This window comes from Schistocerca piceifrons, chromosome 4, assembly GCF_021461385.2.
Source record: "Schistocerca piceifrons isolate TAMUIC-IGC-003096 chromosome 4, iqSchPice1.1, whole genome shotgun sequence".
NCBI lineage: Eukaryota > Metazoa > Arthropoda > Insecta > Orthoptera > Acrididae > Schistocerca > Schistocerca piceifrons.
The window spans coordinates 418,723,427-418,746,808 of record NC_060141.1 but is presented as its reverse complement, the minus strand read 5'-3'; the positions used below and the strand labels follow the sequence as shown (position 1 = coordinate 418,746,808).

The window sequence follows — 23,382 nt, the reverse complement described above, 5'->3', positions numbered from 1 at the left end:
TGTCTTTCTCCCTCCTCTCTCCCGCCACTATCACTCTTCACGCTCCTCCATCTCCCCCCTCTCTCTCTGTCTCTCCCCCTGTCTCCCCCTCTCTCCCTGTCTCTCCCCCTCTCCCTCCCACCCCACCCTCGGCTCACCCGCCCACCCTCGGCTCTCCCGCCCCACCCCCGGATATCCCGCCCCACCCCCGGCTCTCCCGCCCCACCCCTTTTGGATGAACAATATTCTCAGGTTTGAAACCTGGAAAACAGTTGGTCAAATGGCTGTCACTTCCCATTTGAAATATTTCCAATTCCAGATTGTACTTCCTTCCAGCTGTCTCAAAAAACTTCTGCCACTCCATTCTGTGTATTGAATCTGAATGCTGCAAGAGCTCTCAGCCGAAAGATGTCCACACAGCACACAACACAGAGTCTGCTTACTCCTGGATTCAAGTGAATAACCCCTCCACACTCTGCAAACTGAAGTGAGATCAAATAGGCTAACTCCATGTAGAGGTGAAACTTGAGAGTATATTTACAACTCTGGTCTAAACAGTATATACATTATCATCATTATGATTTTGTATTTTGTTTTTTGTTTTGCCATAATAAATACTGAGCTTGTCAGACAAGAGTTAATAAATGTATTACTATCAGATAAGTAGATGGGTAAAATGATTAATTTGTATTTCATTCTTATAATTTCCATTTGGAGGATATCTTGCAACATAACTCACTTTCAGCCGTTCCAAAAGAGTTAGTAAATACATTTTTCATTGTTATTCTGAATCACATCTTGGTGATGTCCAAAAACAGCAACAGAAAAACTAATGTTCAACTATAGCTTGTGTAAAGTTCATACTTATGTAACTATACCTGCAGTCATCTTACATACTACATTTATGAATAGCTCATGTAAACCAAGATTTTTTCCCATGAATGCCACTGTGAAAGACTCTTACAACAAAAAGACAACCAGAAACAACTAAATGGTCAATTACAGCTTGTTTTCTTTTTCCCTCTTTTTGGAGAAACTCTACAAGAGCTTCTCCTGAATTTATGCTACCACTCCCAAATGTACTTAACTGAACAAGCATATCTTTGCAGAACATCAGTTAAAAATAAGCAAAAGAAATTAAATACCAAACTGCCTAATCACTGTCAATAATTCTCTGGATGGAAGTAATTTCTCTCTCTGAAGGGTTTCTGCTATTCTGTTCAACATGGAAATACATTTCAACTTGTGTCACCAGCTCAACATGAGACGAGACAATATCATATTCAACAAACAACTATTTTAATATTGATATTCTTGTTATGTTCTCATCTGTTTTATCTGCTCCAGTCCCCAGATCTTGTACATAATTTTCAGTTACTTCATCCACCAATACGTTGCAACAAATCATCTGCCTGTCTGTAGGCACTGCCTGAAATTGCACTATCAATAGGCCATATCCATACTTACTGAATCTTGCATGTAGGCTTTTGGAGGGAGGCTGCTGGAGAGATTTACACCAGTACTGTGGCACATGTCAGTTTCTTGTGTCACCTTTCACTTTCCTTAACAACAAAAAAATACGTACACATCTTTTCCATTGATGCGCGTGTTCTTAACTATACATTACTGCTTCCAAATTTTTGTTTATTGTCACAGATTCTCTCCTCGTCATTTCTCAAATAGTGTGATTTATTTCCTTCAAAGTTTGTTTTAGACTTTTCTACTCTTGTAGTCCACTATTTTTTTTTTCATTCACTGGTAATCATTCCCCTCTAACTATTAGCATCTGTTTCCTTATACTTAACTTTTTTACTTCCACCTTAATTTTAACCTGTAGCTTTTAATCTACCAGTAGAACAGTACTCTCTTTCCTCTTTCTCTTCTTCATATCCTTGTATACAATAACAGCCCCCCCCTCCCCTCCCCCCCCCCTCTCTCTCTCTCTCTCTCTCTCTTTTTCTCTTTCTCTTGCCTATAATACTGCATCAGATGATGCATGATGGATTTCTCTGTCTTGATCAGTAGACATGAATGAAGCAACCACTCTAAAAGATATTAAAACTTCCCCATTGAAAGATCAGGGAAAGATCCAACAACACACAGATATCTTTAACTGGACAGCACACTCAGCCCATTGCAATATGAAATAAAGAGTAGGTCACAATTTATGTATGTAATTTTCCTCTTGATAGAATACAAGACACATTATTGAAATAGAACATAAATTGATCCATATGCCACAAGCATTACAAGTGGCTAGTCTTCTATATTGGTGAAAAATGACAGGTATAAGTTGGCAGTGCCCTATATAGAGATACATGATGATAACTGTTCCCATTAGGGCTACTGGAAGTACTAGAAGCCCATAAGTAGAAAATTACTTTCACAGTCTACAAAGTTTTCATTAATCACTTGTGGCCAATCTGTTTTCACAGTGATGGATGACTGTGTTAACAATGAGATGACAGAGACAGATAGCAGGGGAATGAAACACTCTTCAAAACTGCAAGCCTGCAGACTACTGCAGCTGCAATATCAGCTTAAATATACAGCAACCTGGTGTATCGGTCATGCCACATGCAGGGCAGAGTTAAAATTGGAGATGATGAAATATTTATTTCCATAGTCACACCACATCTGGCTCAGCACATTCAGGATTCTTTAAAATATAACACTAAATAATGTGAATTAATTAGGAACACAAATTTTCAGTATATTGTAAGAGGAATTGACTGAACAGCCAAGGGAACCCCTTGTTTCAATCTGCATGTGTTGTCTACTTTCAATCTGTGTGCAAGGAAATACAGAGCAGAGCACCTCTTTGAGGACACTTTTCTTTCTTAATCATCTGTTTGAGAACAACTCTGTGTCCTGTAAGAAGTCGTAGTGAGTCTTGGCTAAAGTGTTGTCATGGAACATCAAACTCTCTTAGTCTGTTACATATTCATACTTCTAAATGGTAGCCCTCTGATAAGGATCCAAAATTGACTCATTGCTTACTGGTAACCGTTGAAGAAAAGTTGTTAGGAGTATAGAAGAGCAATGGTATGGCATGCAGCTACATTTGGAACAGAGTAATTTTTGTATGCTTATTTCACCAAAGAGATATGCAGAGAGAGCTTAAGTGGCAACTCACCATTCTCAACACACGTAGTGGGACAACACTGATCCTAAGTGGCCAGTGACATTCAAAAATTCATTGGTTTTATTCAAAGACTCCATGAAATTGGAGGAGGCATCCTAATTTTGATTCCTATGCATCGTGACTAGTAAATTCTAAAATTTTGAGGTCTTTGAGAAACCATGCTTTAATGTTGCATAACAGTTGTTGTATAAATTCTTTCCACTGATATATTATATCTAAAAGAGATTAATGTCTTGGCGTAGATTCGACATTGCTTATTTGATTGGTACCCTGGGGTTTCACCCAACACCAATAATATTAATCAAAAATGTTTGTAATATTATCATCTCTTTTAACTTACTTGTTGGCAGTTCTTAAGATATTCTTTTCTGCAGGATAGTTATTTCTGTTACAACCTCAAATTGCAATGGAATATTATTGGAGAAAGGTGAAAACCAATGGCAGAAGAAAAAAAAAAATAGTGTGAAAATTGATCAATAGATGGCACTGTATATGTCATAATACGTAAATGAAAACACCTGTCTTGCACATGACCCACTGGAGTTGGTATAAATACGCTGGGTATACGGCTTTTCCTCCTTTAGCGTCTGTGACGTTCGCCATGACTGTCTCAATGCAGGATCACGCTCTGCTTGTAAAGCTGTATTACAAGAATGATGATTGTGCACACATCGCTCTGCAGAAGTTCTGGACACTGAAAAGTTTGGAAAAGGTGTTGGTCCGATGACTGCCGTGGGTCTGGAGAAAATAATTTGGAAATCTGAAACAACGGGTTGTTTTGGTGTGCAACCTGCTAGAGGGATGAAACAAATTCATACGCCGTCACTGGATGCAGTGGCCACAGCAATGCAGGAGGAGATGAGTGGAAACATGTAGTGCACGGAGAATTGCCTGAACATTGGACATCCCCTTGAGCATGGTGCATAAAATCCTATGAAACATCCTCCTTTGCTATCCATTCAAAATTATCCATGTACACGAGTTGCTTCCTGTTGACCTGCCAGCAAGAGACACCTTTGCTTTAGAATTTCTTGCTCGCATGGAAATGAACAATGATTGGCCTTGGAAGATTTTGTGCAGAGACGAAGCCTACTTCCATCTAACAGGATATGACAAAACACAGAATTTTTGAACATGGGCAATAGAAAATCCACATGCAAATCAACCAGTACGACTTCATCCAGAAAAGATTGCTGTGTGGTGCAGGTTTAAGGCATCATTTATCATAAGGCCTTATTTTTGAAGAGACAGGTGCTTCTGGTCCTGTCACGTGTAGCATCACTGGTAAGCAATATAAGTGTCTTTTGTGCAACCACGTCATTCCAGCTCTCCAACAATATCGGTGTATGGATTGGATAATTTTTATGCAAGATGGCACACCACCGCACATTGCAAATGCAGTTTAGCAGCTGCTGAAGCGCCATTTCAGAAATACTAGAATTATCAGGCGCCGTTTCACTACAGCTCGGGTGTCCCAATCAACTGACCTTAATCTGTCTGACTTCTGGCTGTGGGGCTATCTGATAGATGTTGTGTTCAGTGTTCCGAATACAATCTTAGCTGCAGTGAAGGCACTCATTGCACAACACATTCTGAATGTGACCCCAGAAACACTTCGATCAGTTGTGTAACATGCTGATTCTTGATTTCAACATGTTGCAGAAAATGGTGGACAACATACTGAACATGTTTTGCACCAGTCTCACAGAAATTAAAAGTCCGATTTGATTTTGATTGATGCTTTTTATGCGGTTTTTGGCCTCAGGCCAAGTAAAAACTGATGTGATTGTTGCTTATTATGTGGTGTTTGGCCTCAGGACAATTAAAAACTGATGTGATTGATGCTTTTTATGCGGTTTTTGGGCTCAGGAGAATTAAAAACCAATTTTTCCCATCCAGTGTGATATGACCTTGCTGTGGTGGATGGACTAGCGTAACTAACAGTATCACATCTGTACACTCATGCACACTGAGTAGTACAGTTTGTTTAACATCAAATGTACACTTTAAGCAGTGTTGTATGATTCATTTGTCATTTTTAATTGACCACTATTAAATTATGATGCTTACAGCTCCATCTATTGCTACATTTTGTAACTATTTATTTTTCTTCTGCCATATGTTTTCTCCCTTCTCTGATTATATTCCGTTGCAATTTGACATTATTCCAATCAGTGATGTTATTTCTACACCGGTTTGAAAGTTTAACTTTAATTATAATCACCCTCTATATCAACACATTTCAAAATTTCTACATTTATTAATTGTATAATATAACTTAACTTCTGGTGGTGTAATGAAGTAAATATAATTAAAGTATACTTTACATATTTATTCTGTTTAAAAATTTAATGATACTTTAAATCATGTAACACAGTAAAAATAATAATGTAGTTTATTTGCTTCAATTCATATCAAAATATGCTTAGAACAATGATTTTGTCTCTGTTTGGCAGGTGGGGAGAGCATGAGCTGTTTCCTCCAACACTAGACCCAGCAAATTTTGCATCTCGTAAAAGCAGCTCTTCTACAGATTCATCCTCCAGTCATTCATTGCACAGTCGTTCAACAACAGGGTCCGAGGGTGGTGCAGTGAGTTGCTTAATCTGTTGTTACCTTCTTGTAATAGTCAAAATACTGAATACTTTGTTTACAGTGAGTGTAAGGAAGATGCGTTTTCCATTTCCTCCTTGATCCTATTCGGACAAGGAGCAAAACTGCTATAATAGTGAACAGTGTTTCCATAGTCTTTAAGCAAACCAGTTGCCTAATGGCCACGGCATTCTGTTACTGCTGCAGTTGATCAGTATAAATCAAGAGTCACGTTCTTCAGGAAACCTTTATTTCATTTTGTATATGTGAAATAAAATTTTAGTACATATACTTCAGTGCTGGATGCATTTGTATGTAGGAAGAAAATTTATTTACCTTGAAAGTGCTGAAGTGTATTTTTGCTCATCTTCTATGCAGATGATAGTGAAATATTCAGTTTTACCACATGAACAATTGTTGATGTGGGAAATATATGAGTGTGGCTTCAGTTGCCAGAGACTGCAGTCACGTGTGTGAGGAGTTGCATTTGCGTGATCTCGTGTGTGTGTGTGTGTGTGTGTGTGTGTGTGTGTGTGTGTGTGTGTGTGTGTGTGTGTGTGTGTGTGTCGTCTATTTTTGACGAAGGCCTTGTTGGCCAAAAGCTTATTTTTGTTGCGCCTATCTGCGACTCAGCATCTCTGCTATAAGGTGAGTAGCAACTTTCCTTTTCATAGTATTGTTACATACAATTCTGGATTTTCCATTGTTTAATTATATTTTTACACTGATGAAATATGGTGGGAGCCTTGATATTAACAAAGACACTCTAATCAAACATTAAATAGATTGATAAAGCCATGGAAATGCTGCTATAATCAAGCAGGTTTAGGGATGAGTAGGTGATTTGATATTTGGAGTAATGTGGAGAGGGACAACTGTGACAATGAGACAGTGGATTGAAGTGTTAATAATTCATTTAGTGGGTACAGAATGTGTGATAGGCCTGAAGTTGACACCCACCACAGTAGTACCAGTTTATATGCCATCTAACTCTGCAGATAGCGAAGATGTAGAAATAATGTGTGAGTAAGTAAAAGAAATTATTCAGTTATCTATGGGAGATGAAAATTTAATTGTTGTGAGGGACTAGAATAGCAGGAAAAGGAAGAGAAGGAAAAGTATTAGGAGAAAGTTGACCAGGTTGGGGGGGAGGGGGGGGGGGGGGGGGGGGGGGGAGATGAGATGAGATTGGAAGCTGCCTGGTAGAATTTTGCATGGAGCACAGTTTAATCAGCAATAACACATGGTTTAAGAATTATGTATATTTATAGTGATTGTTGGCAATTTCAGAGGGAACATTAGGAAACATTTGACTGAAATCTGGGAAAGGAATACAATAGAAGATGAATGGGTAGCTTTGAGACATAACATACTGAAGGCAGCTGAGGAGAAAAAAGATAAAAAACAAAGCCTCTTAAAAAATCCTTGGATAACGCAGTAGATACTGAATTTATTTGGCAAAAGAAGAAAATATAAAAATGTAGCAAATGGCAAATGAAGCAGGCAAAAGAGAGTACAGATGTCTGAAAAATGAGGGCGACAGAAAATGTAAAATGGCTTAACAAATCCAAGGCTGTAGTAGCGTACATAACTAGAAGAAAGATAGTTTCTTCCAATAAGGAAATTAAAGAGACATTGGAGAAAAGAGAAACAGCTACATGAACATCAAGAGCTCAGATGGGAAGGCAGTACTTACCAAAGAAGGGAAAGCTGAAATCTGTAACGAATACATTGGAGAGCTGTAGAAGGTGAAATAACCTGCAGGCAATATTATAGAAAGGAAACTGTCATACCATGACATTTAACATTCAAAAAGCATGCTACTGCAACAGTGCTCAGTCTGTGGAACCAAGAGAATCACATTTAGAGTTAAAAACAGATAGTGATTCATTTTTTGCGACAACTTCACAGTGTGACTCTAGTATTGTCTGCGTGTTAGTTGTGTATGAACTGCCTACCCAGCAATCTGATAATATCCATATTCAGTGCCAGAAGCAGGCAAACAGATTTATGTTGCAGAGAATTCAAATTCTGGACCCCACGTCTGGTAAGAAATTAGCAGACCTGCAGGAGCTCCTTTTAGGCAAATCATTGTTTCCCTTTTGATCAAAAACAATAGTGCTGAATCGTGATCACTACTTAACATGAATGCTTCCTCACTACCCAATTTACCAGATAAGACAGCACACTGAAATTTCTGAGTCTCAGGTGCTCTCTTCCTGAAGCATCCATCCGTGTCACAAACCTGATAATCAGACATAACAACTTATTCATGACACCCATATAAATGTGGCAGCCTTAAGAGTGAGTTCCTTCTTTTGTTCTGATCTCATACTCCCTCCCTTAAAAACATGTATTTGTTTCCTGCAGAGGCAGTGGCTATCATATAAACTCTCCATTTCATCAGGTCACTTACATTACAGAAGGTATAGAGGTTCAGTGAACTTCGTCATAATACCAGTAGATCAGAGCGTGTTTGTACCCCTCACAAAGGACACAACAGGCAATTGCTTATCCCCAATTTCAATGCATCTGCAATATCTATCAACTTAAAGTGAGAACTTGCATCATACAGAAAGAGAATGGGAATCAAAAGAGCGACACAGGGGCTGCCAGGTGATAGTACTATACATACTTTAAAAAAAATCTTTGTTGTGTAATAGGAAGGTTATGAAGCAATTTTGTTTCATAACAAGTTAATGTTTTGTATTATTCTTTACCTTATTTTTACACCATAAAATAAGTGAATTGTATTTGTTACTATGTTGTATTATTATGTGTGTTTCAGGTTTGAAAAAATCACTTTATTAGCTTTAAAATAACCTATAACACAAAATGACATTCAAGTGACAGAGCAAACAAAACAACAGAATAATATATCAGGAAGAACAAAGATGATCTTGCACAGAACCTTCATTTGCATGGAACCTTCACTTGCAAGTAGTGCTACACCTTAAACACTTACTGTACCTTACCCTGCATATACTTCACTACTCCCTCCCCCCCTCCCCGTAGTGTCACTGGTCACTGATACTTCTTGTAGAACTCGATGCGTCATCCGGATTGTGCACCAACAGGTCACTTACTGGTTACTGCTGGTTTCGTGATGGTGGGCTCTGATGCCCATTGCACATTGGGGTGGCGGATGTGCTTGTCATGTCCTTGATGAGTGCAGCAGGGTCATGATCTGTGGTGGTGGCATGAAATGATGGCTTAAGTCTGTTGACATTGATGGCCATCAGTGTGCCCATCACTTCTATGGTGAATGTTTCGTCATGCCTGCTAACTACAGGATGTGGTCTATCATGGGTGGCTACAGCATCTTGCGCATTGCATCAAGTGACATTAAAATCTAGTGACAGTCATGTAGCTAATCAAACATGAACAGGTGAGAGTTTGGTTGATCCTTTAATGGCATTGGACGTAGCTGTCACACTTGTGTGCATAGGTTATTCACTAACTCAGGCGGGTCAATGGATTCATTTTGTACATTGATGAAGAACTCACCTGGAAGGCATATAGGTTGACCATACATGAGCTCCACTGTAGTTTCTTGGAGGTCTTCTTTCAGGGACATGCGTAGACCTAAGAACTAGATGGCATCCCTGTCCACCATTGTGAATCATGGCATCACAATGATGCTTTGAGCTGTTGGTGCATACATTCAATTAAAACATTTGCCACTGGACAGTGAGTGCTTTGAAAAGATAAGATTCAAACTGTTTCCTCTGCTCCACTGTGATCCGCAGGAGTATGTAAAATAGGTAATCCACCCACAAAAGAATCAGGTCTTGACAGTTTCAATGTTTTTATCAGTTATCCGGAACAATTCATGCCAGTGAGTATAACAGGAGATAACTGTGAGATTGTAACTGTTTCCTTGTGACAGCAGGAGAGGTTTTACAAGATCTTTATGGATGTGTTTAAACCATAGATTTGGAGGTATGAAGCTTCCCATGGGTGACCTCACACTTCTGCTAATTTTATTGCATTGACTGGCCACACATTGTCATACAAATTGATTGTAAACCCTATCCATATGCGACCAGATGAACACTTACTTCACCATGTTTGTTATGGTTCTAACCTCTGGGTGCGACATGTTGTGCAGCAAGATAATTGCCTGTTGGCAGAACTTGGCTGTCATGGTTGGTCATCATGTATTATTGACATCATCACAGTATAGCTGGGCAGCTAACAATGGTAGCGTGATAAGGTGGAGTTGCATGCCTGATGGTTGCATCAACAAATCATGTAATTCATTATCTGATGGTTGTGCCACTGTGATAGCTTTAAAGTCAGTTGCTTCAGAAATATGTTCTATAAGTGTGAGTGCATTATCTGGCATGTTCAGTTCATCTTCAATATGGATGATGTTCATAGTAAATTGATTGATGAAATCAAGATGTCAGAGCTGTCATCATGAAACTTTCTCTGGATACTGCCAGAAAGCATATATTAGTGGCTTGTGACCTGCTACTAAAACAAACTGCTGTCCCTCCAGCATATGTCAGAACTTTTTGATGGACTGACCTGTTGTGCTGCAAAGGAGACAACTTTCTACTGAAGAAGGCTAGTGGTTGCTATTATCCATCCATGCGTTGTTGTAATTCAGCACCAATTGCAGGAGCAGACACATCAACCACCAGTGCAAGTTGTACGTGTGTGGCACTGGGTGCACCAAGAGTGCTGCTTCAGTCATGGCAGTCTTCAAATCCAAAAATGACATTTCAGCTTCTGGATTCCACTCTCATTTATCCTTTGGTCTCAGTTTGCCTTGTATGAATTTGTTCAGTGGCACAGCTAGGAGGCGTGGCTACGGATAAAACAATGATAAAAGTTCGTGACACTGAGGTAGCATTGTAGTTCCTTGATAGTCACAGATAATGGAAAACCAAAGTATTGCATCTTCCTTCTCTTTTGGTGGTCAGATTCCTTGAGCATTAATGCTATAGCCAAGAAGTTGAGCATCTGCTGCCCCAAAGATGCATTTGGACAGATTAATAATGAGGCTGCGCTCACGTAGACAGATAAAGAGTTGTCGTATGTATGGCAGATGCTCAGTTTATGAGTGCAACATGACCAAAATGCCATGTATATATACATAGCAATAATCCAAGTCAACTGCAAGCTCATCAATACTTCTTTAGATTGTCTGAGCATCATTACGTAGCCCGAAAGGCATGCGGGTGAATTCTCACAATCTGAAAGATGTGCATACAGCTGTCTTGGGAACGTTGTCTGGTGCCATGGGTATCTGATGAAAAGTTCAAATGTGGTCCTCAGTAGAGAATATGCTCTTGCCATTGACATTGGATGTGAAGCCCTTGATGTTTGGTATAGGGTACCAGTCTGATATCGTTCTTTCGTTTAGCTGTCAATAGCCTTCACAAGTACGCCACACATTTTTCTGTTTTGGTACCACATGCCCAACTACTACTTGATCAACAGCAGATCCCCTATGTGAGCATGGATGAAAATTCCTTTTTAACCACATTCAGTTTCTGTGATGTTAAATGATGTGGTCGAGTGTGAAGAGGGAGTCCAGGTGAGGTCAAAATATAGTGCACTATGGAATCTTGGTACATGATCTCAGGGGAACGGTTTCAAAAGTTTGATAAACAGAGAATCTTATTATCACCCAGATACCAGCATCATCCACATGACGTACTAGTCCTCGTCTAGCTAAGTTGGTGCTAGTGTACATCAGGCATTCATGACGGAAGTTGAGCACAAGTCCATAAATGATAGAAAATCTGCTCCCAATGTAGGATGTGTTATGTCTAGCATGACAAACTACCACTCAAGCCTGTGTTGTAGGCCTAATGTGCCTCACCCATATGTAACTATTGTAGAGACATTGGCTGCAATGAGGCAGTAATCATCAAGCCTACAAGGTGGCAGATGGACGATCAGATAGACTGATACATCTGCACCTGTGTCTACTGAAAACTGTAATTTTGTATGTTGGTCTGTGATAAACAGTTGATGGCTGCCATTCGGAGTGTAAGTGGCCATCATCACTGAGCTCCTACTGCTTCCCTGTTTACAAGATGAGCTACACTTCCTTGCCTCAGCCCCAAATCGGTGGTGGTATCAACATACTTTCATAGCCAAGGATGAACAACTGGTTTTCCCTGTTATTCTGAATTCACAGTGCAGTGAGCTGTCTGGTAAGTTTGGTGATCTAAATTTGTAGTGCAGCAAAGCTGCTTTCTGTCTGTGGTTGTGGGCTAACTGCTGCAGCACACAAAGATGTTGGCAGTTTGCACTAGTGCATCTAGATCACCAGCACATACACTTAAAATCTTTTGTGTGTAAGGCAGTAGGTGTGATAGCCAAATGCTTCACATAATGTTGTTGGTTACTTCATTGCTTGCAAACGTATGTTGTCAACTCATCAGTTGCAATGGCATGCAGTCACCCAACTCTTCAACATGAAGTTTTCCAGGCTTTTCACCTCAGACTGTGAATGTTATGTGATTAGGATGTTCTTAATTGCTGGATATCGGTCCACATTCGGTGGTAACAATATAATATCCTGCATTTCCAGTACCATTTCTTCACTGAGTGCTGCCACAACATAACTATGTTTTGTATGGTTGATGGTGCCTTGTACAAGGACAAACTGGCTTTCCAACTATACATAGCATAGCATAGCATAGAAATTTTGCTGCCAGAACAGTGATGGTTTTACTGTGATGTGGTTTACCATTGCACAAGCCAGGTGCACCTGCAATTGTCATAGGAACTTGGTCTACCATTGTAAGAATCAGTGGGCTACAGATGAATGGCATGGCTGGCATGAAGTGCAGAAGCAGCACAATGAGGTTGACGCAGCTGTACTTTGTGTGATGCTGTAAAGTACAGGAGTGCAAGCATGTGTTGAATTTAATGCCTGTGACTTGCATATCACGTTGGGGTCCCCAGCTGTTGCAGGTTATCAAAATGCACCTTATTAGCTTTAAAATAACCCATAACACAAAATGACATTTAAGTAACAGAGTGAACAAAACAACAGAATAATATAGCAAGGAAAACAAACAGTTAATATAGATCATAGGCTGAGTCAAAGATGATCTTGCATGGGACATTCAGTTGCTTGTGGCACTACACCACACACACACACACACACACACACACACACACACACACTGTACTGTAGCTTGATACACTTCATGTCCTATTACAGCTCTTAAGTGCTTTGTTTGCCCTTACACTTTCTTTTATTGTCAGATATAACATCTATGTAATAATATGATGGTGCCCCCCACAGGAGCGAACTGTGACTGAGCTACTAAGCATGAGTAGCTCTGATTTGTTCTCCAAATAAGGGGTGATCAAAAAGTTTACATTTGTATGCCATACAGTCCAGAAGCAGAACATCATGTCCTGCTGTGTGAAGAACTCCGTTACTGCCTCCCAGATCAACCGATGTTTTGTGTTGAATTGCAACGAGCACGAAACTTTGGCACACCAGTCCACAACAGTGGTTTTTGAGAGACATGCTGCCCCAGACATATTCTTCATTCTCTTACAGATGTCTACTGTTGTTTGTCCTCCTGCGGCCAAGAAAAGAATGACTGCATGTTGGTCCTGTTTGGACCCATTCGTAATAATGTTGCCATAGTCCATATTACCACACTTACTGCTCACGTCGGAAAGACACAACTGTCACACTAATCCCTTGTCTACATGTTAGTGCTTCTATACTCCTATTGAAGTCACTCTTTGTCACATTTACACTGCAGCAACATTTGAATCATCCCATAGGGAATCCCCACCAAAGCCACCATCATACTTTTTGATCATGATCAGTGGGTCAGATGTTAGTCCTAGCTCAGGGGTTGCCGTTCAATTGAACTGACAGCAGTACATCTGAGTCCTGCCTGCAGGAGGGGTGGGGTGGGGTGGGGTGGGGTGGGATGGGATGGGATGGGGGTGGGGGGTAGTAGTAGTTGCAGTCCTGATGGAGGTGTAGTCTGGCCTCCGCGAGTGCTGCAGTCTGCATATGCTGAACCCCCACTTGTTGCCCAGAGAGGTGGTCACTGGAATTGCTGAGAGCTGGAAGTGGCTAAGGGTGTGGAAATTTTTCCATCTCCACCTGCTCGCATCATTGTTCATTGTCAACTTACCTGTTGACACCTAAAATTAGAGCAGAGGTTGTAGCAGAGGCAGGCCATTGGCCACCTCGGCCAGTCAGCTATGGGGTAAGGGGGGTGAGCACAGTGTCTTGGTGCAGTGGAAGCTGATTTTGTTGTTTTACTTTGTTCTCCTGACAGGCTACAAATTCAAGCCTTTGTTGTCCTCTACTGCTGACAATGATGCCTGGGGTAGACCAGGGATTCTGGCCAAAAGTTCATGTAATAGTGTTGTGTGCATTGCATAGGCCATAAGCTCATTCAGTTGCATGCAGCAGATCAAACAGGGTATGGGGTCTGCATCCGTATAAAATTTTGGCTGGACTACATCCATTTGCAGGGGTGAACCAGTATGTTGTGATGAAGCTGGTGAGTGCTTCCCTGGAGATGGCTGTCATCATTATCTTGTATGTCTGTGTTTTGAAGGTCCTGACCATGCCTTGAGATTCAGAATTAGTTGTTGGATGGAAAGGTACTCAATACCATTGTGTTTAAAAAAATCCTGAAATGTGGGTGCTGTGAATTGAGATCAGAAATCAGAGTGGAAGGTGCCCCATGTATTGCAATTAATTATGCAGAGGCCACCAATAATAGTTGTTGTTGTTGTTGTTGTTGGTGGTGGTGGTGGTGGTGTGGTCGTCATCCATGCCACATATGGAAAGTCAGAGAGGGCGTCAACAACTAGGAACCACATTGCTCCTTGAAATGACCCAGTGAAATCAGTATTGCCTCTTTGCCAGGGCTGGTCAGATTGGGGCCAAGGGTTGGAATGCTGCACTGGGGATAATTGGTTATGGGCGCAGATCTGGCAGGTCTGAAACATATGGTCTATGACAGCATCAACACTAGGCCAGTACACGTAATGCCTTGCTATTGCCTTCATTCTGGGCATTCTCCAATATTCATTGTGGAGGAACTTCATTATGCAATGCCAGAATGTCAGTGAAATTACAACCTGGCATTCATATTCATCCATGCCTAATAATAAGTCACCATCTGTTGCATTAAGCAGCTGTTGTAACAAAAAATATGTATGTCATACCAGGTGGGCACAGTTAGGCAGATGGTCCAGTCACAACAGTTTAGAAAAGGCAACACCCTCTAGAGTAGTATATTATGGGCTGTTTCTGTAGCTACTTCATGTACAGTAATTGGGAATTCATTGAGGGTGCATTACTGATTGGCTTCTAAGGCAAAATATAGTGCTTTGTGATTTTCAGACTCTGCATCTGGGCCATACATCATATGGGGAAAGTGCATCTGCATTTGAGTGCTGCATTGTGGGCCTGTATTACTGCCCACCAGTGCGGCTGCAGTGCAGCATTATCAGAAAGTTTTGGGTGAGGACCGAATAGTGAAATCAGAGGCTTGTAAATCAGTGATGAGGTGAAACTTAGTCCATAGAGATATATGTGTAACTTATTGAATCCATATGTGGTAGCAAATGCCTCTTTCTGTATATATGTGTATTTTCATTGTGCCCTATTTAATATTCTTGACACAAATGAGATGGGCCATTGGTCTGTGTATGGGACGGTACAGTACCAGTGCTGCAATCTGAGGCATTAGCCACTAGTATTAAGTGATGCATGAGTTGAGTGTTGCTAAACAAGGCATCAATGTAAGGCTCTGTTTAAGTGGCAAGACAGCTTTCTAGCTTACCTCTGACCACATGAGTTTAACTCCTTTTTTACCCAAATGATTAAGTAGGTAGGAAATGTGACTGAATTTCACATAATAATTAACATTGTTCAGGAATGACTGTAGTTCTCTTTGGTTCTTGTGAACTGATAAGTTACTGCATGCATCCACATTATTCTGTGTGGGCATGAGCCCATCATTACCTTATAGATAGCCTAGGTACTTTGTATTTGACTCAAAAAAACTACATTTGTAGTTGCGATAGTGCAACCCATACACTTGAAGCACTGAACACTTTGACTGGCTTGGCCATTGGCAGCCACAACAGGTGGTTCTGGTGCACCACTTGTGGCTGTGTTAAACAATGTCTGTAGATTTTGCAGGTGCTGCTTCCACGTTGCCCTGGTAATTAGGAAGTCATCTAAATAATTCACGCAATGGGAGAGTCTTTGGATGAGTTGCTCCAGCAGTCTTTGAAATACTGTGAGGGTGCTTATGACCTCAAATAGCAATATGTTATCATGATACATGCCAAATGAAAAAATTGCTTTGTCTAATCATCTACAGATAATTGAAAATAATTGTCAACAGAATGTGTCTTGGAAAAATAATGGCCCTCAGCCAATTTTTCCTATTCCTGTGGCCTAGTAATTGGATACATATCTACAGTACATTAGCCTGAGCATTAATGTTAGACTTAAAATTGGAACAAATTCTGAAAGATCCATTTGGCATCTTAACTACTGCCATGGGAATTGTCCACTGCTTGACAATACTAGGAATATTGCTCCCTTATTTTGCAATATATGCATTTCTGCTTTAACCTGATCACTCGTGGTGAAAGCCACTGGAAATGCTGTACAAAGGTTAGGTACTGCTGATTGTTTAAGAATGCTTCGGCTTGCAATACTGTTGTGCAACGTAATGTTGATTCAAACTATTGCTTATATTTATTCTTTGAATGTAATCATGGTTGAAATTAAATTCTCTTGGGCATGAATTTGGAAACCAAAAAGTGCAAAAGCATGTAAGCTAAAAACATTCATTGTTATCCAAGAGTATACTACCTGCAGGATTTATTGCGAAGCAACATCTTTATACTTAGCTTGGACTACGATCTGACCCCACAATGGGATTGACTGCCCATTGAACGTCGTTGTTCTGCAGTGATGATATCACAGCTGTGGGGGCTTGATGCAGCAGTACAATCTGTGATTGTGTGGGCTAGTTTTCTCCATTAAACTTGGCAGTATTCAAACCACCTGTAGTTCAGTGAACTGATGTAATGTCACTTTTATCTTGATTCCAGTGGTGCAAAGCCCCCCTTATTTTATTTTCCTTTTCATTTATTGTATTCAGATGTCCGCTTGTCATAGACTTTTGCATGAGATGTTTCTCTTTAACAGTAAATTGGGAAAAAGTTCTTCTTTTAAGATAGTTTTTTTGTATGCTTGAGACAATTTGTCACTTTTATAGGCAAAATATGCATCTTCTGGTGAAATAAGCTGTTAAAAGAGCATGTGATTATGCACTATTGAAATCTTCAAACTTGCACAGAATCTCCCCAGTAGTCAGCAAACTCGCTTTGTCACTCACTGCTCAGACTGAGCATCACTTAATTTAATTTGAGTTTATTTCCACCTACAATCACTAATTTCTGGTTAAAACACAACTGCCCTTCAAATCTTTCAGTGTTTCACTGTAAATTTTAATAATTTATATGTTGTTATGTACTTAACGTAAGCTTTAAAGCTCAGTTTAGTATCATTATTCATGTTGCAGTTTCCATATATGAGTAAGTTACTGTGTTACATCCCAGAGCTTGGTTTGAACTCCACAGTGCTTTGTTAGGCCAGGTCCTAATGTAGATAGTATACCATTGCATTCCTCCAACCACTGAACTGACATACTCATCCAGTGAAAGGTGACCTACACTTTAATGTGGGCTCCTATCCATGGTGTGACTTGGCATTTCTTCATTAACCGGTTATTGCCAGAGAAGAGGTGATTGGTGACTATTGAGCCATCAGACTACACCTTCTTTTTGTACAGATGAACAAATGCCTATTTCAAATAACTTAAACATACTGTATGAGTGACTGTTTGGTGCTGCCAACTTTCAGGGTAGTTCCTCCTCCTCCTCCTCATTCTTCATCATTGTCATCATCACTTCATAAGTTAAGTATGTGTCCTCTTCACAAAATTTTTCATATTTTATTATGTCTACCTATGACTCTTATTTCAGTTATTTTACATGGCCCAGTCACATTAATGTGACCACCACCTATGTTCAACGTCACAGTGCAATAACCACTCACAGATGGCAAGGTGGCAGCACTAGCAGTGGTGGGTATATAAAGCACCTTGGGGGATGCAGAAAATAGTTCAGTCATTGTCATAATGTGGAAACAAAGTGATTTATCTGACATCCAAAATGTCAGTGGCTGTCCAGCCAAGAGTACAAGCCTTTTGTAAACTGTCCGTGTGCTGCTGTGGTTAAAGTATATTGTGCATTACAAAATGGCACTGGCTTAGGATAGCACCAAGGCAACTGTGATGCACCACAGACCATAGATGACATGAGTGAATGAGGGCTGCAGAGATGCGTCCAGTGTATAGATATGCAGCTGTTGAGCAACTGACTGGCCATATGAACCATCACCATATTGTCAACAACCATTGATCAAACGTTTCTGCATATGGGCCTCCACAGCAGGCGCTTAGTTCATGCACCCATACTGAATGCTGTTTAGTGGCAATGAAGGCTAGAATTTTTACACCAGTACCACAACTAGACATCCACTGAGTGGTAACAGGTGAGCTTTTCAGATGAATCATGTTTTATGGTCCGTCAGACATATGAACGTTGTTGTGTACATCATGAAACGTCTGAAAGAAAACACCCTGGAACAGCATAATTGTCTGAGGAATGTTTTCTTGACATTCCCTGGCAGATATCATTCTGGAGGGCACAATGAATCAACACAAAAAAGAAAAAAACTGTTATACTGGTGTTTAAACACTGGCACTGTGAGAAGGTGCAAATAATGTGGATTATTTTGAGGTGTGTAGCTGGTGAATACTTTCAACAGCAGCAATTCACTTGTCTAAGTTTGCACCTCCACAGTCTCTCACTATGAGTACCAATGTAAAGGTCCAAATTGATTGATATATTAACTCTCCTTTTGAACAGACTGATATTTATCTCTTTTTTTATTGATGAAAAGGATGCACCGCCCAGCTCCATGGTAAAAAATGCAGTATAATCCAGTCATAACTCTGCAGGTTATGGTGTTTCCAGGTATCATTTCCAGGATTAAGCAATTTAGAAATGAATGAAACTGCCAAACTGCCTTCATTTCCAAAAGATATATCGTTGTCTGATGTACATGCAATTTATCCACCCAGAATCACAAAAGGTAAAAGACAGATAGTTGAAGAGTGAAAAATTTGATATCAGCTTAAGGAAACATTAGAATACATCTTTCTTTTTGTACATCTCTCTTTTTGGTACGGGCATGTTTAAATTGAATCTTTGCTATGCACAGTGTTCTGATACTTATTAAATGTCATATACTTTATGGCTAAACCAAAATAAGATCTATCACAACTGCCCCACCCTGCTGTAAACTAGCATTATCCATGAGTAGCGAATGACAGTATTCAGTAGTGGTGCATTGTACAAACATACATAACATAAATAATCAAATTTAACTACTTTTTGGCCTGGCTGGAGATCAAATCCTTTATTTGTGGCCAAGTTTATATCTTATTTAGCCCCTTCAAGTCAGCTTTATTTGTATTACAATTATTTATAAGAAATTTATTAAACTTTTACAGTTTCTGAGAGATCATGACTTGACAAAGGGCATGTTTCAATTAGAATCTTTTGCTCCATTATTGAGATGTAACCACCAACCATAGTGCATGACCACATCTCCACATGTTAAGCAGTGTTCATTGTGCATGTGCCTTGCGGTGCCATCAGTGCAACAATAGAAAACAGTTCAGCCTCGTGTCTGTAACTTTGTTGACAATGATGAATTGCATGTCATCATAGTGTCTGGAGGGTAACTCAGTAGGACGAGTGCATGTTGATGTGTATTTGGTTAAAAAGTTTGATGCCACAATGGAGAAGCCATATAGTTCCGGCCATGGTTATGTGGACCACATTGTCCATCACATATTTCAGTGTCCAAAAGGCCGCCCATATCATTGGCATCATGTTGAGAACTCACCATATTCCAGGTAAGTCCACGAATTACTTGCTTTAATTGCTCATTGGCAGTAAAGTTTGGTGTCCAATGTCACTATAAAGGGCACTTAGCAAGTTTTCATCATTGTAGGCGCACACAAGTTTGATCACTGCTTCACTTGATTGTATATTCCTCATTCAACACACTTTAAACATAGGAAATGTGAACAGTTTTTGTTGAAGTCCATTTTTATTTCACATATGTTAAACACCTTTTTCATATACGGTTTTCCGTACATGTCTTTGTACAAGTACATAAAATTTTACATGACTTACATAAAGAAATTAAAACATGATATAAGTTTGCTCCTTATAACTGCACATAAATGCCATTTCAATAATAGCCAACACACAAAGTCTAATACAATTACTTACATGCAAGTTTATTCATGAATTTCTCACATCACTTTCGATGTTTGCTAACAGTATTTAAATACAAGTGAATAACGTTTAAGGAGTTGTTTTCGCCTACAAAATTCCTGAGGCAGCATTTCAGTGACAAGTTATTTCATATGAATTCTCATCATTAATAAGTCATTTATGTTTACAACTTTTATGATGAGCTAGTACTCCCTTTAACCTTTAAACTCATGACGTAATCTTTGTTTACATGAGTTATTTGCAAACCATGTTACATGTCAGGATGGGAAAAACAATATACATATATGCAGTCTGATGATATACATGAACTACTACCAAACCTCATTTAACTCTAGTAGTTGTAATTCCAGCTTGCTAATGATAGGCATAGAGAACACCTCTCTCTGTCCTGGTCTACAAATCTAGAGAGAGTTGTGATAAGGGAAGAAAATAAGCATTTATCCTCTCCTGCTGGATTCCATCATTTACACATCACACAATAATCGAGCTCTCTGGGAACCCCTCTTTGTGTTTTGTGACAAACTATTTACTTGGTGTTTGCAGTATTATTGATAAAATTCTAACATCATTGTGTCATACAAGATTATTAGTGTCATTTGCTCAAAAGTACCTGTAATGATTATACTTCAGCGTACGTAATTTATACTGTCGCAGAAGAAGACGAGTAGCACCGTGGTATAGTGGTTATGATACTGAACTGTTGCATGAAGGGTCATGAGTTCAAAACTCACCTGGACTGTACAATTTTAATTTCTATATTTGATTCAAGTACATTCTAGAAGTATCCACAAATGTCAAGAATCATTGTACTGGAATGTTCTGTAGCTGTATATACATACTGCATGTGTTCTGGCTGGAGGCAGTTCGCTCTGTGCTCTTGTATGTGCAAGTGCTGAATAAACCTACGTTAAGTGAATTTAGTGTTTGTCACAATACCAGAGAAGGAAAGTTGGTACTCACCATATAGCAGAGATGCTGAGTCATCTCAGAGAACTGAAACAAGATTGCGAGCAGTAGTACCAGTGTATGATGGGAGTGGCGACTGGGTGGGGGTAAGGAGGAGGCTGGGGCAGGGAGGGGGGGGAGGATAGTATGGTGGGAGTGGCGGACAGTGAAGTGCTGCAGTTTAGATGGAGGTCAGGAGGGAACGGGTAAGTAGCGGAAAGAAGGGAAATAAAAAGACATTAAAAGACTGAGTATGATGGTGAAATGACGGCTGTGTACTGCTGGAATGGGAACATGGAAGGGGTTGGATGGGTGAGGACAGTGACTAACAAAGGTTGAGGCCAGGAGCGTTACAGGAATGTAGGATGTATTGCAGGGAAAGTTCCCACCTGTGCAATTCAGAAAAGCTGGTGTTGGTGGGAAGGATCCATATGGCACAGGCTGTGAAACAGTCATTGCATTGAGGGATATCATGTTTGGCATCGTGTTCAGCAACAGGGTGATCCACTTGTTTTTTGGCCACAGTTTGTTGGTGGCCGTTCATGGGGACAGACAGCTTGTTGGTTATTATGCCTACATAGACTGCAGCACAGTGGTTGCAGGTTGGCTTGTAAATCACTTGACTGGTTTCACAGGTAGCCCTGCCTTTGATGGGATAGGTGATGTTAGTGACCAGACTGGAGTAGGTGGTGATAGGTGCAACACCTGTCCCATACATCCTCCTATTAAATTTTTGTGTTAGAACATTAAAGTTTTGTGTTTGTTCATTAAGAGTTTTTCTCATCCCTTGCATACGTTGTATCAGTGGTGTGGTATCATTTTGAACGTCTACAGAGTTGCATCTGATTCCATTTGGCTCCATTTCGCCTGATGTGGAAATTTTAGATCTACTAGAATCTGCACTACTGCGCCTTTCTCTAGCCTCATGTGAAAAATGCTTACTAGCAATATTCGCGAATTTATGTTGCGTACAGTAAGTGAAGTCATGTTAAATAATACTCGTTGTTGTTGTCTGACTCACCGACATGCTCTTGTCATCGTGTTAGTTGTGGCGACATTTTTTGCTTGTACATTAATAACTGAATTGTCAACAATGGTTTTGTCTGCTGTACCCATTTCTGTCCTTGTGGTTTACTAATTGGAAAATTATCCATTTTTAAATCACGCTGAGAAAATTTTCTTAATCATCCTGTGACAATTTTCAGAATGGGAGGGGAGAGGTACTACTACTGTTAGATATGAGTGAAGCACTACCAAGTGCAGACATGCAAGCTATAAGTTAGAGTTTTTCAATTTTCTTGATGGGTTTCAAATTTTTTTCTGCTAGTTTCCATATAAATTTTATTCTTTTCCATGCACATCCTTCTTCCATGATACTCCATCTCTTTCTCTTCACAATATTATTTGTTTCATGTAACAAAGAAAACTAAAGATAATTAATACATTGGAAAATTTTTACAACATATTTTATATATTTTAATTACTTCAATTATCTGTATATGGCACCATCCTTTTTACAGTTGCCAGTCTACTGGTGCTTAAGCGCTGGTGCCATAAAGAGATGTAATTAATGTGGATTATTTTGAGGTGTGTGGCTGGTGAATACTTTCACCAACAACAATTCATGTGTATAAATAAGTTCGCACCTCCGTAGTCTCTTGCTACGATTACCACTATAACATTCTAAATTGATTGATGTATTAACTCTCCTTTGAACAGAGTGATATTTACTTCTTCTCTCTTGAAGAAAATGATGCACCATCCAGCTCCATGATAAAGAATGCAGCATAATACAATCTTAAATGATGTCATCATGTTTTCCAAAGTTTGCAGGCTATTGTGTGTCCAGGTATCATTTTGAGGATTAAGCAATTTAGAAATGAATAAAACTGCCTCCCTTTCAAGAAGATAAATTGTAAAAACTTTTACACAAATGTATATATTATTGTCTGACATACGCACAATAAGTCCAGTCAGAATCACGGACGGGAAGAGACAGACAGCCAAAGAATGAAAAATTTGTTATCGAGTTATGGAAGCATTAGAATACAGATATATTTTCATCTTTCTTTTAGTATATATCTCTCTTTGGCATGGGGGGCATGTTTATATTTACCTTTGCCCTGCACAGTGTACCAATACTTATTAAGGTGTCACATACTTTATGCCTAAACAAAATAAGATCTATCACAGTTGGGGGGGACAGAAAACAGTGCAGTCATTGCCATGGTGTGGAAATGGAGTGATTTATCTGACGTCCAAAATGGCATGATCATTGGCTTTTGGACCAAATGGAAGCGTTT

General features: G+C 39.7%; 1 protein-coding gene across 1 annotated transcript in view; it reads left to right on the top strand.

The window, feature by feature from the left end:
* The window catches only part of LOC124795507, a 131,387-nt gene that overhangs the window by 77,394 nt on the left and 30,611 nt on the right, over nucleotides 1–23,382 (top strand). Inside the window, exon 3 of the mRNA XM_047259568.1 lies at nucleotides 5,581–5,716. Coding sequence (XP_047115524.1) covers nucleotides 5,581–5,716 — 136 coding nt within the window. The remainder of the gene's footprint in view (nucleotides 1–5,580; nucleotides 5,717–23,382) is intronic.